Consider the following 17,993-nt stretch of genomic DNA (forward strand, 5'->3'; position numbering starts at 1 on the left):
CAGCGTTTCCCTAACGTCAGTCATTTGGATGCCACCTTCCCATACTACTATCTAGTTAATGTAGTCTTAAAATGGAAAATTTTATTACAAGAGAAAACTTTTTTAATTATATTCTTTTTTTAAGATTTTTTTGATGTGGACCATTTTTATAGTCTTTATTGAATTTGTTACAATACTGCTTCTGTTTTATGTTTTGCTTTTTGCCTGAGGCATGTGGGAATCTTAGCTCCCGAACCAGGGATCGAAGCCGCACCCCCTGCATTGCAAGGCGAAGTCTTAACCACTGGACCACCAGGTAAGTCCCCCAAAAGAAAACTTTTTATTACTGTAAATCAGAAAACCAGTATCACTTGCCATAAATGTCAAAGATAAACTGTCACAAATCAGGAAGACAAAGTAACTTAAGTTCTACCTATATTATTATCCACCAAAAGTTTTCAGCCTAATTTCTTATCTCTCTTTGTCAAAAAAGGGAAAGAAGAAAAAGTGGAGCTAAGGATACACTAGCACGAAATGAGGCTTTCTCCTTGCTGTAATGAAGACAGAAGAACTGCAAGGGCTTTCTCAGTATGTGATTGACTACAATTTACCATAGTTCATCAAATCTGACCGTTTTCCCCCCACATTTTGAAATAGAGCATCTTACGATCGAGGTGTCCTAGTAACACTGTTTTTTCTTTTTCAGCAGTAAGTAAAATAAGCTCTGAAAGCAGATGACCATTTGTATTCGATGAAATGGCATGATACACCGTCCATGCACCACGTGAAGGTCCCCGCGATCCCGCTGCCCACTTTGGGAAACCGTTGTGTCGGCGCTGGGGCTTCCTGGTTCTCACTCCCCCGGGCCACTACCTGCTGCGCCTCGAGCGCGCATTTGCCGATCAAGGTTCCTTTCTGTCTGGCAGCACAGACTAGGTCAGCTCTCCATCAGAGGGCTCCTAACAACCCACTGCAGGAGACACTACTTAGCAACGTGCAGACCCCCTTTTCAGACCCGTCACGCGTCCCGGTAGGGACCGGCCGGACGTCTCCCGGCCGCAGCCTGGGCGTCTGCACTGCTCCCCCAAGAACGCGCCAAGAGCAACGAGGCCGCAACTCTGTGACGTCAAGACCCCGCTCACGAGTTAGGGGCGGCCCCTCTCCTCCCAGGGCGGGGCGGCGTGCTGACGCCACACGCCGGGGCGGGGCCGAGAGTTTGGTGCCCCGGAGTGGGGTGTCGGCGCCTCATTCGGGTGGAGCTGAGTCGGAGACAGGTAGGCTCGGGCTGCAGTCGGGCTCGGCCGGATTTGGGAGGCTCCGCGCCGGTCGGGCAGGAGGCGGGGGTCGCGGCAGGGGGCAAGGCCGCCGCGCCCTCGTTGCGGCCGGTACCCCGGTGACAGGGAGTGAAGCTGGCTGGAGCGGGGCTGACGGGGGGAGGTGGGTGGGACGGGGCCTGACAGACGGGCGTGGCAGCCAATGGCGCGGCGGGCGTCTCCTGGCGGGCGGAGATTGGCGGGTGCGGGCGTGCGCAGAGGTCGCGCGGGGCGCGGAGCGGCGCTCCATTGGCTATAGCAGGCAGGGGGTGGGCCGCACGGCGGATGTGAGGGAATGGGCGCCGCGGCGCGGGTGACCCCCAAGGTCGAGGAGGCGTCACGTGGGAGTCGCCCGGCAGTGTCCTCTCCACACCCGGACGGATGGAAGGGTGGCACGCCCTTGAAGAAACGGCTGCGAATTGTGGGCAGTCCTCCCTTTGCAGAGCGCGGAGACGCTGGTCGGCTTCTGTCCGGGCTGATCCTTTGCTCCTGGGGTGAACCCTTGAGGAACGGATTACCCCGCAGTACCCCCACTTCTTCAGTACCCCACCGTACTAATCCTCCCTGTGTTCCTTGGGGTGACTCCCTTGAGGAGCGGATTACCCCTCAGTATCCTCTGTGTTCAGTACCCGCTATATCCATCCTCCCTGCCCTTTCCTGGGGTGAACCCTTGAGTGGATTACCCCGCAGCATTTACCTTAGGTCAGTATCTCTACCGTACTCAGGACGTACCGTACCCATTCTCTCTGTGCTCCTCAGCGTGACGCCCCTGATGAGTGGATTACTTTGCCGCAGCATACCGTACTCAGTACCTATATACTCAGGATCCCTCCATACTCAGCACCCTCGGTACCCATCCTCTCTGTGAGCTCTTTGGGGTGACACCCTTGATGAGTAGAATACCCTGCGGTACCCTACCGTGCACGGTACGCCACCATACTCCTCTTTCTTCCAGGGGTTTGATAGCTCATGTTGAGATGAAGTGCATTTCCTCGAGGAACACACTAGTGTACCTTTTCCCTTTTACCTGATGTCGGTGTAAGTTGGGTACCGAGACCTAGTAGAAAACCGGTGGCGAGAGACGAGTAGATAAGAAACTGCTTTCTCTGCTTTTCGCCCAGAACAGATGACTCAGGCCTGAGGTGTGAACTCTGTCCTGGGGTTTCTCTGCGCCTTGTTCTGCAGTCCTGCGCCTTGAAGCAGGGACTAGAGGCCCACTTCCAGGTACACTGCTCTGAGCACCTTTAGGATGAATCACCTGGGATGAAGCCTTGTTTGCACTGTGTCAGGATGTGCAGCAGTCCAACCGCACAAGACCTGCGCGGTATGAAAGTATATAATACTATTCTAGCTTTGCATATTAGCTGAGGACTAGCTCTTGAAAGTTGGAGAAATATCAGAGTATCCTGATTATATTTTTGAGAGCAGTTTCCAAGTTTCGAGTATTTTTTTTTTCCTTAACAGCTTTATTGAGATACAATTCATGTATCATACAATTCACTCTTTCAAGTATGCAGTTCAGTGGTTTGTAGTATATTTACAGTATGCAACCATCACCAAATTTCAGCACGCGAGATCCGGGATCCAGCCCCGCGCCCCCTGCAGTGGAAGCACAGTCTTAACCACTGGACTGCTGGGGAAGTCCCAAAATTCAGTTACTTTTAAAGACTAACTTTAATTTCAGAAATATGAATTTCTTTTGATTTCATTTAAATTTGAATGCACAGTTTATTAAATGTGAAATATTTACCGTGTTTATTACCTGTATATCTTGCATATACATCTATGTGTTTCACATCTGCTTTTAATCAGTCTTACTCCTCACTGCCCCATTTGACGGAAGTACTGTATCGTCTCCATTAAAATTTTAGGTCGTTTTATTTTGGGATAATTGTACAATTATTGAGAAATTTATTTTAGAATGGTATAATTTTGAGAAATTGTACATGCAAATCTATTATACGCAGTTATAACAGATGGTACAGAGAGGTCTCAGTGTCCCTTTACCCACTTTTCTCAAATGATAACATTTTACAAAAACTACAGTATTATATCACAACCAGGTATTGACATTGATAACAGTCAAAATGGAGAACATTTCTATCACCACAAGCATCCCTCCTGTTACCTTTTTGTGGCCATACCCACTTCCATCCTGCTTCCAATTCCTTAGCTTCTGGCAACCACTAATCTGTTTTCCATTTCTGTAACTTTGGTGTGTCAGGAGTGTTACATAAGGAGACTCATACAGTAAGTAACCTTTTGGGGTTGGCTTTTTTAATTTAAGTGTAATTCTCTGAAAATGCATGCAGGGTGTTGTCTATGTCAGCATTTTGTTCCTTTTTATGCGTCCAGGCTATTGATGTACCACAGTTGGTTTAACTCTCCAACCATTGAAGGACGTCTGGATTGTTTCCGTTCTTCGGCTATTAAGCTGTTATAAACATTTATATACAGGTTTTTATGTACGCATAAGTTTTCCTTTCTCTGAGGTAAATGTCCAGGAGTGTAATCACTAGGTCATATGGTGGTTGCATGTTTAGTTTTTTTTTTTTTTTAGAAATAGACAAACTGTTTTCCAGAGTGACTACCATTTTATATTCCCACCAGTAATGTATTTGTGACCCAGTTTCTCCATATTCTTGCCAGCGTTTGGTGATGTTACCATTTTCTAAAGTTTTAGCCATTCTAATAGATGTGTAGTGATTGTGGTTTTAATTTGCATTTCCCTGATGTCTAGTGATATTGAATGTCTTTTCATGTGTTTATTTGCCATGGGTATATCTTCTTCAGTGAAAAACTTCTTCATATCTTTTGCCCATTTTGTAATTGGATCATTTGCCTTTTTTAATGTTTCATTTTGAGAATTTCTTACACATTTTAGTCCTCTCCTGGATATGTGGTTTGCAGATATTTTCTCTAGTCTGTAGCTTGTCTTTTCATCATCTTAACAGTATCTTTTGCAGAGCAAAAGCTTTTAATTTTGATCAAGTCCTGTTTATGAATTTTGTCTTTTATGTGTTGTGCTTTTAGCGTCAAGTTAAGAACTCTTTGCCTGGCTCTAGTTCCTCTTACATACTTTTCTAAAAGTTTTATAGTTTTGTGTTGTACATTTAAATCTATAATCCATTTTGAGTTGATTTCTATATAAGGTGTGAAGTCTAGTTCGAGTGGTTTCTTTCTTTTCTTTTCCTTTCATTCTTTCTTTTTTTTTTTTTCCCTCCCCATATGTATCCAACCAGCAGCATTTGTTGAAAAGACTGTTCTTTCTCCGTTGAATTGCTTTTGCTCTTTTGTCAAAAATCAGTTGGTTGTGCTTGTATGGGTCTGTTCTAGAGTTCTCTGTTCTGTTCCATTGGTCTTTTTGTCTATTTCACCATCAGTACCACAAGTCTTGATTATTGCAGCTACATAATAACTCTTGAAATTAAGTAGATTGGTTCTTCCCACTTCATTATCCTTTTTCAAAATTGCTTCAGCTGATCTAATTCCTTCGCCTTCCCATATAAATTTTAGCATAATCTTGCCTATATCTATAAAAATTCTTGCTGGGATTTAGATAGGAATTGTGTTAAAGTTGTTTATCAATTTGGAGATAACTTCTTTACTATGTTCAATCTTCCAATCCTTAAACAAGGTATGTCTATTTATTTAGGTTTTTTCTTTCTTCATCAGTGTTTTCTAGTTTCTAGCATACAAGTCCTGCACACGTTTTGTTAGACTTATACTATTTCCTTTAAAAAAATTTTTGTTTTCATGTGTCTGTTGATAGTTTGTAGAAATAGTTTTTTTTTGTATATTTATCTTGTATCCTGTGACCCTGCTGAATTCACTTATTAGTTCTATAAGTGTTTTTGTAGATGCCTTGAGATTTTGTCATAGATAATCATGTCATCTGCAAATAGTAGTAGTTTTATGTTTTACTCTCTGATACATATGCTTTTTAGTTCCTTTTCTTGCCTTATTTCTCTGGCTGCAACTCCCAGTGCTACACTGAGTAGTAGGGATAAGAGTGGACATCCTTACATTGCTCCCAGTTTTAAAAAGATGCGGTCAGTCTTTCACCATTAAGTACGTGTTTGCTGTAGACTTTTGTGGATGCTTTATATTAAGTTAAAGTTCCCCTTTATTCCTACTTTTATGAGAGTTTTTATCATGGGTGTTGAATTTTATCAAGTGCTTATCTGCATCTATTGATATGAGCATGTGATTTTTCTTCTCTAGCCTGTCAGTATGGTAGATTACATTGTTTTTTGAATATTGAACTAGCTTACATCCCTGGAAAAAACCCCGTTAGGTCATGGTGTATAATTGCATTTATATATTGCTTAATTCTATTCGCTATATTTTGTCAAGGTTATTTATATGCATCTGTATTCATGAGGATATGAGTTTAAAGCTTTTTTTTTCCTTTTTCTTTTTTCTATCTTTGTTTGGATTTCATTTCAGGGACATACTAGCTTCATGAAATGAATTGGTAAGTTCTCCTCCTTGTATTTTCTGGAAGAGATTGTGTAGGTTTGGAGTTAATTAATCTTTAAACATTTGATAGGATTCTGTAGTGAAACCATCAGGGCCTGGAAATAACGTTTTCTTTTTTTTTCTTTCTGCACTGCGTGGCTTGCAGGATCTTAGTTTCCCAACCAGGGATCGAACCCGTGCCCCCTGCAGTGGAAGTGCAGAGTCCTAACAACTGGACTGCCAGGGAATTCCCTGGAAATTACTTTTCCAGGAGCTTTTAAATTACATGTGAAATTTCTTTAATAGTTATTTCAAATTGGGTGAGTTGTGGTAGTTTGTACTTTCGTTGAGTTTCTCTGTATCCTTGCTGACCTCGTGTCTAGCTTTTCCATCTCTTGTTGAAAGGGGGGTTGAAGTTTCCAACTATAATTGTAGGTTTGTCTTTTTCTCCTTTCTCTTTTATTGGTTTGATTCACATATTTTGCAATTATGTTGTTTGGTGCGTACACATTTAGAATTGCTATATCCGTTAGCGGATTAACCGTTTGTCATTAATATCTCTGTGTCTGGTAATTTTCTTTGCTCTGATGTCTACTTTATCTGATAATAATATAGTCCTTCTCCTTTCCTTTGATTAATGTTTTCATGGTATATAGTTTTTCATCCTTTCACTTCCAACCTTCCTGTATTGTTACATTTGAAGTTTCTTCTATTATTGGATCCTGTTGTTTTATCCGTTCTGCCAATCTCTGTTTTCTAATTGGTGTATTTAGGTCATTTACATAACATATCAAGTAATTATTGATATGTTAGGACTTAAGTCTGCCATTTTATCCTTTATTTCCTTTTTCGTTTTTTGTTCTTCTGCTTTCTTTATCTTGACTTCTTGTGGGTTACTTGAACATATTTTTAAATTCTGCTTTTATTTATATGTAGTGTTTTTGAGTATATCTTTGTGTAGCTTTTGTAATGGTTGTCTAGGCATTATATATACATAGTTTATCACAGTATACTGGTGTCATCATCTTATCAGTTTGAAGTATAGAAACCATATCTCTGTTTACATCACTTTATCCTACTCCACTTAAAATTGTCTTTTAACACATTTTTGACTGGAGACGTATTATGGCCACAGGCGTTAGTTTCTGCAAAAATCCCCCAGTCAGTAATGTGTTAAATATTTCCTTTACAGACATATCATTAGAACCACATCAGATGTGTTGAAATTTTTGCTTCATCAATCACACATCATTTAGAAGATTTCTAGAGGAAAAGGAAATTATATTTACCCATACATTGTCTTTCTGTTGTTCTTTCTTTTCTTCATGATGTTGCAAGATTCCTTTTATCATTTACTTTCTGTTTACAGGATTTCCTTAAGCCATTCATTTTGGGTAGGTCTTCTGGCAGCAGATTTTTTTAGTTTTTCTTCATCTAAGAAGATCTTTATTCCCCTTTTGTTCCTGAAGGATACTTTTTCTGGATATAAGATTCTGGATTAACAGTTATTTTCCTTCAACACTTGAAAAGTGTTATGCCACTTTCTCCTGGCCTCCATAGTTTCTGGTGAGAAATATGCTATTCAAGTTGTTTGTAGTTTTCAAAAGCTTGTGATGGGTCTTGGAGTGGATTTCTTTGGGTTTATTTTGTTTGGGGTTCTCTCAGCTTCTTGAATCTATGGGTTTATGTCTTTTTGCCAAATTTGGGAAGTTTTCAGCCATTATTTGTTTGAATACGTTTTCAGCCCCTTCCTCTTTCTGCTCCTCCTGAGGTTCTGATGACATTTTATATTCAGCATTAGGTCTTTTGTTATAGTCCCACGTGTTCCTGAGGTCCTGTTCTTTTTTTTTCCCCCAGTCTGTTTTCTCCGTTCAGATTGCGAAATTCCTTTCGTTCATGTTTGTCCATGTTCATGTTCACTGTTTCTTCTTTCTTCAGTTTAACCTATCCATCAAATTTTTTATTCTGGTTATTGTAATTTTCAGTTCTGAAATTTCCATTTGGTTCTTCTTTATATCTTCTTTTTCTTTACTGAGGCTTTCTACTTTCATTTGTTTCAAGTATGTTTCTAGTTGCTTGTGGAAGCATTTTGATGCTGGCTCTTTGAAAATCTTTGCCAGATAATTCTAACATCTGTGTCATCTTGGTGTTGGTGAGCTTCCTCTGACACTGCTGGGGGGGTAGGAGGTGCTGCCTGGTTATGGAGGTAGAGGCTCCTCACCTGGCCTCCTTGGTATCTGTGGGTAGGGACTCCTTGTTACTGCTGTGTGGGTGTAATTTCCCAATTACACCTTTGGGATTCCACCCTGCCTGGGAAGGGAGAGGTGCTGCCCTGTTACTGCTGGGCGAGAGTAGAATCCAGGCTCCCTCCTAGATTGTTGGGGTGGGGAGGGTGGCTCATTGTCACCTGGTGGGGATGGAAGTCCCTGATCTCCTCTGACACTACCAGGTGGAGTGGGAGTGGGCCACAGTGTTTCTGTGGGGTTGGTTGCAGTAGAGTTGTTATTGTCTAAAAGTATTCTGTCCTGCTAGGCTGCCCCATTCCTGGTCCTTTGGCCAGAGGGCAGGCTTTTACTGCAGCTTTTTTTTGGTCTACATTAGTTGGTATTTCTGGGTTGCCAGCTTCTTCAGCATCTAGCCTGGAATATATGAGGCAAAAGGAAAACCGAGAACTCAGTGCTCAGTCTTTTGGGGCCCCGAGGCCCCTTCCCAGTCTGTCTCCTCTCCACCTTTCAGAGTCTTATGTTTTGTTTTGTGTTAAATGAAGCATCTCATGTTTTTAGCTGCATTTAGTGGAAAACAGAAGTCCTGTATGTGCTTTTTAAATTTTTAATAAATATTGACAAGTGTCCTTGCTTTCCATAAAAATTTAATAATTTCTACTTTAACCAACACCTTTAAAAAGTGCCTATTTACCTATACCATACACCACTGCATTCAGGGCACCTTTGGAAACACAGTGCCGGTCTGGGCAGGATGGATCAGTCTTCAGACCCATGCACTGAAGCTTGTTTGGGGTTCCCACTTCAGAGGTGGAAGTCCCCCCCAGCAATCTGGTCAGCTCCCCACTCCAAATTTACTTCTGTTTAGTTTTACCTCGGGAACTTCAGCTTTTTAAGACATACCATTAGTTGTGGGGTGGGGTTTTTTTTTTTTCTTCTGGTAGATTATAGTTCTTTAGTCATAAAAATACCTAAAAAAAATAAATTTATTTATTTTTGGCTGTGTTGGCTCTTCATTGCTGTGCGCGGGCTTTCTCTAGTTGCAGTGAGCGGGGGTTACTCTTCGTTGCGATGCGCGGGCTTCTCATTGCAGTGGCTTCTCTTGTTGCGGAGCACGGGCTCTAGGTGCGCGGGCTTCAGGAGTTGTGGCACGCAGCTTCAGTAGTTGTGGCTCACAGGCTCTAGAGAGCAGGCTCAGTAGTTGTGGCGCATGGGCTTAGTTGCTACGCGGCATGTGGGATCTTCCCAGACGAGGGCTCGAACCCGTGTCCCCTGCATTGGCAGGCAGATTCTTAACCACTGCGCCACCAGGGAAATCCCATAAAAGTACTTTTAAAGTGTGCAAAGTTCTTTCATGTTTGTATCATAATTACAAAAAACATTGAGGGAACAGAAGTGATTGCATCCTTCACTTTATGGCAAAGGAAACGAACACAGATCAAGTGATACATTTAAGGCTCACACAGCAAGGAAGAGTCACTCTGCCTGTTTGCCCTGAAGGCTCAACCACTGTTTCTGTGTAATAACGGCAAAGTACCTTTGTAGTTTAAGAGTACTCTGCACTACCTCTCAATCCCTCAGTTTATGTTTGATGAGGCATCACAAGTGAAAGACGTTGCATTCTCTTGAGATTCTCAGCCAGTAAAAGAAAATTGGTACTTGTGCTCTCCCTGTACATAATGTCTTTGTATCACTGCTAAAACTAGAATAATGGATTAACAGCGATAGGTATGTAGCAAGCATTGTTTTCTTGATTCATCATGAAAATCTTAATGAGTCCAAAACCAAAAGAAAACAAAAAACAAAAAGTCTCTCAAGGTAAGTTTTTTTAAAATGGTTCTTAGGCAACACACAATGGTAACAATCATTTAATGATGCATGTGCTTTTCCCTAAAAGACTCATGTCCTGAGAAATGCCCAGGCTGTTTTTGCCTCTTTAATTACTCCTCTGCTAGCCAGCATGAGGGTGGTAGACGTCAGGAGTCAGTTTATCTCCTCATCCTGTGAATAGGGAGGTGGCCTTGGGTAAGGTGTGTGCTGCCTGACTGGGGAATGTCCAGGCACAGATAAACTGTTTTATTTTCCTAAGGGCAGAGCACTGAACCCTTAAAAACAAATTTTGCTTTGGTTTTTGGGGTTTTTTTAATGTTATTTTTCTCAAATGTATAGATTTATACTTGCATCTTGAAATTAATGGGTTACAGATAGTGTCACTTTGTGTACTTTATTGATAGGGATAGGCTCGTTTATGTTTCTTCTTAGACTTTTTTAAAAACAACTTTATTGAGGGGCTTCCCTGGTGGTCCAGTGGTTGGGACTCCATGCTTCCACTGCAAAGGGGCACGGGTTCGATCCCTGGTTGGGGAACTAGGATCCCGCATGCCGTGTGGTGTGGCAAAAAAAATAAAGTTTAGGTTTGGGCAAATTTGTTCACAAACATTTAAAAACAAAAAACTTTATTGAGGTATAATTCATATACCATACAATTCACCCATTTAAATTGTACAATTTAACATTTTACAGTATATAGTAAGGTTGTGAAACCATCAGCATTATCTATCAATAGTTTTAGAACATTTTCATTCCCCGCCCCCCCCAAACAAAAAATAAAACCCATACCCATTAGTTGTTATGTCTTATCCTTGCTACCCCCAGTCTTGGGCTTTCTGTCTGTATCAATTTGCCTCTTTTGAACATCTTCACATAAATGAAGTCATACAACATGTGTTTTTTGTGTGTGAATGACTGTTTTCACTTAAAAGTTTCAAAGTTCATCTGTGTTGCAAGAGATATCAACATTTCATTCCTTTACATTGCCTAATATTATTACATGGTATGGCTATACCACACTGTATACCCATTGATCAGTTGATGGACATTTGAGTTGTTTCCACTTTTGGGCTCGTATAATGCTGCAGTGAACATCCGTGTGGACGTATGTTTTTGTTTTTCTTGGTTGTATACCTAGGAGTGGAGTTGCTGAGTCATATGGTAATTCTATGTTTAACTTTTTGAGGAACTGCCAAACTGTTTTCCAAAGTGACTGCACCAGCTTACATTCCCACCAGAATTGTATGAGGGTTCTAAATTCTTCACGTTCTCTCCAACACTTGCTTGTGTTGATTGTATCTAATCTAGTGGGCATGAAGTGGTATCTTGTTGTGGTTTTGATTTGCATTTTTTTCCCTAATGACTAATGATGTTGAGTATCTTTTAATGTGCTTATTGGTCATTTGTGTGTCTTCTTTGGAAAAATGTCTGTTCGTATCCTTTGGCAATTTTTAAAAAATTAATCAATTTATTTATTTGGCTGCGTCGGGTCCTAGTTGTGGCACGAGGGCTCCTGGTTGTGCTGCATGCGGGGTCTTCCCTGTGGCATGCAGGATCTTTAGTTGCGGCACGCAAACTCTTAGTTGCGTCATGTGAGGTCTAGTTCCCTGACCAGGGATCGAACCTGGGCCCCCCTGCATTGGGAGCGTGGAGTCTTAACCACTGCGCCACCAGGGAAGTCACTTTTGGCAGTTTTTTGATTGGGTTATTTTTATTTTCATTATTGAGTTGTAAGAGTTCTTATCAGCTCTATGATTTGCAAATATTCCTTTTACTCTTAGGCTGTCTTCTCTTTGTTGATGTTGTCCTTTGAAGCACGAAGGTTTTTATTTTCTTGAAGTCCAGTTTGTCTATTTTTTTTGTTGTTTGTCCTTCTGGTGTCCTAAGACACGTTGTTTGTCTCAAGGCTATGAAGATTTATTCCATTTTAACTTGGAAGTTATAAAACTTCTAAGAGTCTTACAGTTTTAGCTCTTACATTTAGGTCTTTGATCCATTTTCAGTTAATTTTGTATATGGTGTGAGACAGGGTTCCAAACTTCATTTTTTCACATGTGGATCTCCAGTTGCCCCAGCACTGTCTGTTGAAAAGACTATTCTTTCCCCATTGAGAATTTTTGGCCCCCTTGTCAAGTAGAAATATTGTTCTAAACCACAAGTCAGAACACTTGGACTTCTTGGACAACCCGAAGCTTTCATGAAAGTGTTTGAACAATCCAGTGTTTCTACCAAAAATGGTGCACTATTCGTAATGTTGACTCTGGAATTGGAAGGATGGAATCTGACCCTACCAAAATCTGAAATGTATATATACCTGCTGTCTGCTCTGTGGGTCCATAAGATCGTGGATGGAGAACAGCTAGCTGTTCCTGGTCTTCCCAGGGTGGAGGCCGGGGATGTTGAGCCATCTGCTGAAGGGCAGGTTTTCCGATGAGTCATCTTAAGGGAAGTTTGAAAATTGCTAGTAACAGTGCTCGGCAGCACTGAGCTATTTGTCAGATTCCGTGACTGTAGATAGCTAGGTAACGTGGTTTGTTTATAGTATCATATTGGAAGGACTGCATTGGGAAGAACACATGAAACGAGCAGTTTTGTGCTTGTCAGTGTGGTGCCTGTTAATTGGGTATCGCAGCAACTGAATAATGACAGTTAATGGTGGTGATGATACTAATGGAGGTGATGATACTGCTGTGTTCTAGGAGAAAACCCCAGCTCAGGGGCCATCGAGTGTTTCAAGCTGCCTAGATAATAATGACATTGGAGGAAAAAAATGAGTGTTTTCCTTTGGATCTGAATTTTTAAAAAAATTAACGTGGAAAGCAGCAGTAGTAGTATTTTTGCCATCAGTGTCTTTCTTTGTCTGCCTGTGAGAGAAAATGGGAGTATAGTTGGAGGTAGGAAGAACTACTGAAGTTACTTAAGGTTAAAAAGAAAAGGAGTTAAGATTGCATTCTATAGCAAAATATAGGCTTGTTCATCTTTAAATTTTAAGGAGGAAGTTTTTGTTTGTTGTTCAGTTTGTTTTTAAAGTACCTGTTCTGCTTTTCCCTTTTGCTGACCTGTCTTTTCTGAGCAGGAGAACAGGCCAGAGACTCTGTCAGTGTCCTTTATGCGTATTCTGATCATATTTGGCTTAAGAGGAAGGGTTCGTATAAACTGTGTAGAGGATAGTTTATGTAACATTTATTTCTGGGTAATTCTCAGCATGTCTCAGAGCTTGGATTTCCTTCAGGCAGGAGTGGAGGTGGGGTGTAATTCCAACTTGACAGCCCCGGCACTTGCTTTAAGGCAGATTTAAGGGCAAGCATGTGTTAGGCCAGCAGGCACTGTATCTCAGGGCAGAGGGCTGTGGTGAGCCTCGTCCCTGCCCTGGGGCTCCCTTTCCCTCCCACAGCCTCTTTCGCTTTGACTGGAAGGTGCCGGGATCTTTATGGGGAGAGGAACTGCACAGTGTCCTTATCCCTTCCTGACTGGGTCCCTTCCCGGAGGCATCTGGATTCTGACTCGTGCTTGGAAGTGGTTCAAGACCCCTCTGGGGACAGTCTAAACTCTTTCATGATCTGGTGGGTGCATCAGCTGCTTTTGTAAAATGGCTGGCGTATATAGAGTTACATACTAGATTTAGTAAAATTACAATCCTCAAACTCAAGGTCTATTCAACCTTGGGGGAAAGTTAAACTCAGAAAGGTGACCTGTAAAACAGCAGAGCTAGCGCCTGCCTTCTAGGGAGTTGGTGGGGTTCGTGAAGAATCCTAACATGTCAAGTTGATGACCACAGAGCGCCCCAAGGTAGGTAGACACTTGTGTAGTCACTGCTGCCCGTGCTTCCTCCCACAGAGCCCGCTCCCAGTCCCAGGAAACGGGACTCAGGACCCCTGGCTGTCCAGCCAGTCCACCTCTCCTGCCAGACAAGACGATTCTTGCTCTTCCCCTGTGTTCTGCTCGCCTTTCCATCTCTCTGTCTTTCCTCCTCCTGATTCTTATATTTAGAATGCCTGCCGTTCTGCCTCTCCAGAGCAAAATCCTCCCTGTGTTCCGCCCCTTCCCCAAGCTTTCCCAGCCGCCGGAAAGGAACACCTGGAGGAGCGGCTTCTCCCATGGAGTTGTGTTGGCATTTTCTGTGCCTCTCAAGCGCTCAGTGCTGTCGCTGTAATTTTTAATTTAAAAAATTTTTTTTCTGCTGCTCAAAGATAAATTATTTGAGGGTGAGCAAAATATTTTTCCAATGTCTCCGTGTTCTCCAGAATACCGTGAGTCCAGCGGGTACTCGGTAGTCTCCGAATAGATTAGAAAGTATCTTTCTCATTTTACAATTATATTAATCTAATCATTCATTAATCTTTGTTGCCTTTGCCTATAATTGTTTTATACAACGTATAAACTTACAGGGCGTCACATATTTATCATGATATATCGTATCCCTCAAATTAGATTGAAACTTGCAGGGGAAGACCATACCTCTACAGCTGTGTTCTCTCCTCCCCATGTGGAGCACAGGCCCTGTACATAGGAGGTTGGTCAGTTTGACTACCTCATGCTGTGTCGTGCTCTCTGAAGCAGGGCACGCGGCCACAAATGCATTTACAGGGTCTTTCTCCTCCAGCCACAGTCTGCGAGGTTTTCCCCCAGTAGCCTTGGCTGCTACAATGCTCTTTCTAACTTTTCTTTCTTTTTTTGGTGCAGACGGTCGTGAGAGACTTCAGGACAAGAATGTTTCACTTAAGGACTTGTGCTGCTAAGTTGAGGCCGTTGACGGCTTCCCAGACTGTGAAGACATTTTCACAAAACAGACCAGCAGCAGCTAGGACGTTTGGGCAGGTCCGGTGCTATACTGCCCCCGTTGCTGCGGAGCCCTTCCTCAGCGGGACTAGTTCGAACTATGTGGAGGAAATGTACTATGCTTGGTTGGAAAACCCCAAAAGTGTACACAAGGTAAGGCTCAGAGGAGCAGGTGTCTTCGTGTGTTTGGAGTCTTGGCCGATGGTGGCTGGCCATCCAGGTAAGTGCATGTGTTCTGAGGACCGTCAAGAAGGAAGGCAGGCAGGTGGCTGGAAGCCCCACCGACCCGAGTTCTCTGCGTCAGCCCAGCTCGGCCGTCACACCAGGCCCAACTGGAACCGCCTTCTCTGGAAGGGCGTGTCCCTCTCTCCGTGTGCGGCGCGCTCAAGGCCTTGCTCCCTGGAACAGCCAACGTGTTAACCCGGCAAGGATGTAGAGGGCACTTGCACCACTCCCAGGCTCTCACCAAGGCTGCTGCAGGATGGTGATGCTGCAGAAAGGAAGCCCACGGAAGGAGAGGCCCCGCAGGAAGCTCCTCTGTCCCGCTGTCCTCGGAACACCTGAAAACCATTTCATGTGATTTCTGTATAAATGACATTTTAGATCAGTATGTTCACGTTTTTCTCTTGTATTTGAAAGTAAATTCTGTGAAGACTTCCTTCTAATTTCTCTGTGTTAACCAGTGAGGCTCTTCCTTAGAGCCTCTCTCTTCACACGTTTACTTGATACAGAGCGTGCCTAGTGGGAGAACTTCTTCACAGCATTTTGGCCAGTGATATTTATGGGTTTTGATGACTGTTTCTTGGTTTTCAGGTCAGGCAGCTGGCCCAGCAGAAGCTGGAGGGTAGATCCCCAAGTTGCTCAGACTCCTTGTGCCCCATTGCGGGGTGTGTGAAGGAGACAGTATGTGTGAGGTGCTCAGGGTCTGCGCAGAGAAAGTGCCCACCGGAGGCTGGCTGTTGTCACTGTTGATCTGGCTCTTTCCTTGTGAATTTTGGGGACTTGCTATCTAAAGGCAGCCTGCTTCCATTGGGCCCTTGAGTGTAAGCTTTACCCTTTTACCCTGAAGCACTAGTGACATTTAGATTGGGTACGTTTGACTGTGGGAGCCACCAGTCCCGTTTCATCAGGAATGCCACCTCTTGGTCTGAACCTCCTTGCCCAGCAACGTTTCCATGGCAACCTGGAAGCCGCATTGCTCCATGAGCAAGATGAGACCTGGTTTCCTATGGGAGGAGATCTGCGGTATGTTTCCCAAGACTGTAGACAAATGCACTGCCCGGAAAGAAGTGCCTCTGCCTGTGATGTCAGATATTAGCGGTTTCTGAAGACAGTTACTACGAGGTTATCTCTCAAATAAACTTAGCCCAGAGGTTTCAGAATCAGACTTTCATCTTGTGTCCAGGCTGTCCCTTGCCTTCCTTTTCTCAGACGTAACCTCTTTATGGAACCAACCAAGTCTTCTTAAGTTATATTTGGTTTTAGGGAGAATAGCACATGAGTGAGCTATTGCAAGTTAACAGGGATCTAGGTTGGGGAACGTCCGTGTGTGAATGCCTGGTGTCACGGGAATAGGTTGCAGTGGTGAAGCACACTGTGGCTCTGTGGTTCAGAGCTCTGCAAAGTGAGGCTGAAAGCATCACAGTGGCTGCTACCATTATTAGTATTTGTATTAATATCGTTATCGTTATTGCTCTAAAAAAATTGTTTAGGGCTTCCCTGGTGGCGCAGTAGTTGAGAGTCCACCTGCCGATGCAGGGGACACGGGTTCGTGCCCCAGTCTGGGAAGATCCCACATGCCGCAGAGCGGCTAGGCCCGTGAGCCATGGCCGCGGGGCCTGTGCTCCACAACGGGAGAGGCAACAGCAGTGAGAGGCCCGTGTACCACAAAAAAACAACAACAACAACAAAAATTGTTTAAAAGACTTATTCTGTAGAGCAGTTTTAGGTTTATAGCAAAATTGAGGGGAAGGTACAGAGATTTGCCATGTACCCCCTGCCCCCACATGCAGTCTCCCCGCCATCAACATCCCCCACCAGAGTTACAACATTTGTTATAATTGATGAACCTACACTGACGTGTCATCATCACCCAAAGCCCACAGTCTACATTAGGGTTCACTCTTGGTGGTGTGCGTTCTGTGGTTTTGGACAAATACATAATGCCATGTATCACCATTATAGTATCATAGAGAGTATTTTCACTGCCCTAAAAATGCTCTGTGCTCCACCTATTCTTGAAAAGGATTTTTATCGCATGGTGTCGAGGAAGGTAACACTTGGGGGTTCTCAGGCTGCGTGGGAGGGTCACCGTGTCCATCTGTCCCAGGGATGAGGACAGCACAGTGAGAGGACTACTGACAGGCACAGATAGATGCAGCCTGCTGAGGAAGAATGCAGAGTGAGGATTGGGTCCTTGGGCTCCGCAGGTCAGAGCAAGCACCTCTTTAGCACCTCTTTGAGAGATTCTGCGGGGGATATGGGTAAAGGATCTCAAAAAAGGACTTTTCAGTTTAATAAGAGAATACATGCAGGTTGACATCTTTGGGCCAGATTTTATGTGCTGGTTTCTGTTGTCAGTATTCTCCAGGGGACACAGTGTCTCCTTGAGGGAGAGGGACGGGATGGTGTAAATCAGTGGACATTTACAATGGCAGTGTCCCTCTGCGGCCATCCCAGCAAAGTGGACTTGATCGCCTCTCCAAGTTGAATTAGGCCCAATACCTGTTGTATGCTCATTTTTTGAGGGACAGGATCCAGAGCTTTCATCAGATTTTCAAAGGCATTTGTGACCCACGGAAGGCCTTGGAAATCGTTGGTTTTATTAAGAATGCTTTGTTTGTGCTCTGTGTTAGAAAAAATAGTTTAGGGAGAGATAAAGAAAATTAGGTTTTAAGATTTAGATTGATCAACTTTCTGATCTCTCATTTCTGCATCAGATAAGGGATGTCACATTCCTTGTCCTGAGAGCTGGTTCTTTCATCTTCTCTTCCCTCCCTTTGCAGAGGGCTTATGAGGAACTGCTAGGACTGAATCTTTTTGTGTCCAGCAGAAACAGCACAGATTTAGCATCTTCCCCCCTCCCTGCCCTTCTATGCTCTGCTTTCCTATTATTTTTTAAACTTTTTATGACGTTTTCAAACATACAATAGGAGTGTCAATTACAAATTGACACTTAGCATCTACCTCTACAAGGATCAGATTATGAGCTCTGCAGCTGCTGACCTTCAACACCCCCTGAAAGGAGTTCAGGGGGTGGAGATCAGGAATGAAGCACTCTGTGCTCTGGGGAAAGCTGGGAGAACAGGTCTTCAGATAGATATCTTCAGGAGAAGATTTTATGAGCCCAATTCTGTCATCTCCCTGTATCTAGAGAAGCACTAAAATCCTTCATGGTGCTGTCTGCTCC

General features: G+C 43.3%; 1 protein-coding gene across 7 annotated transcripts in view; it reads left to right on the forward strand.

Moving 5' to 3' along the window:
• Window positions 1–1,171: 1,171 nt before the first annotated feature.
• Window positions 1,172–17,993, forward strand: part of OGDH (oxoglutarate dehydrogenase) — a 76,934-nt gene continuing 60,112 nt past the window's right edge. For 2 of the 7 annotated variants that reach the window (XM_082662162.1, XM_082662166.1), the window contains exons 1-2: window positions 1,186–1,253; window positions 14,489–14,737. In XM_082662162.1, coding sequence (XP_082518288.1) covers window positions 14,516–14,737 — 222 coding nt within the window. In that variant the 5' untranslated portion in view covers window positions 1,186–1,253; window positions 14,489–14,515. Of the gene's footprint in view, window positions 1,254–2,413; window positions 2,617–14,488; window positions 14,738–17,993 lie in introns of all 7 variants that reach the window. The other 5 variants (XM_082662167.1, XM_082662168.1, XM_082662163.1 and 2 more) reach the window with 5 other exon arrangements.

This window comes from Grampus griseus (assembly GCF_964374135.1).
Source record: "Grampus griseus genome assembly, chromosome: 9".
Lineage (NCBI taxonomy): Eukaryota > Metazoa > Chordata > Mammalia > Artiodactyla > Delphinidae > Grampus > Grampus griseus.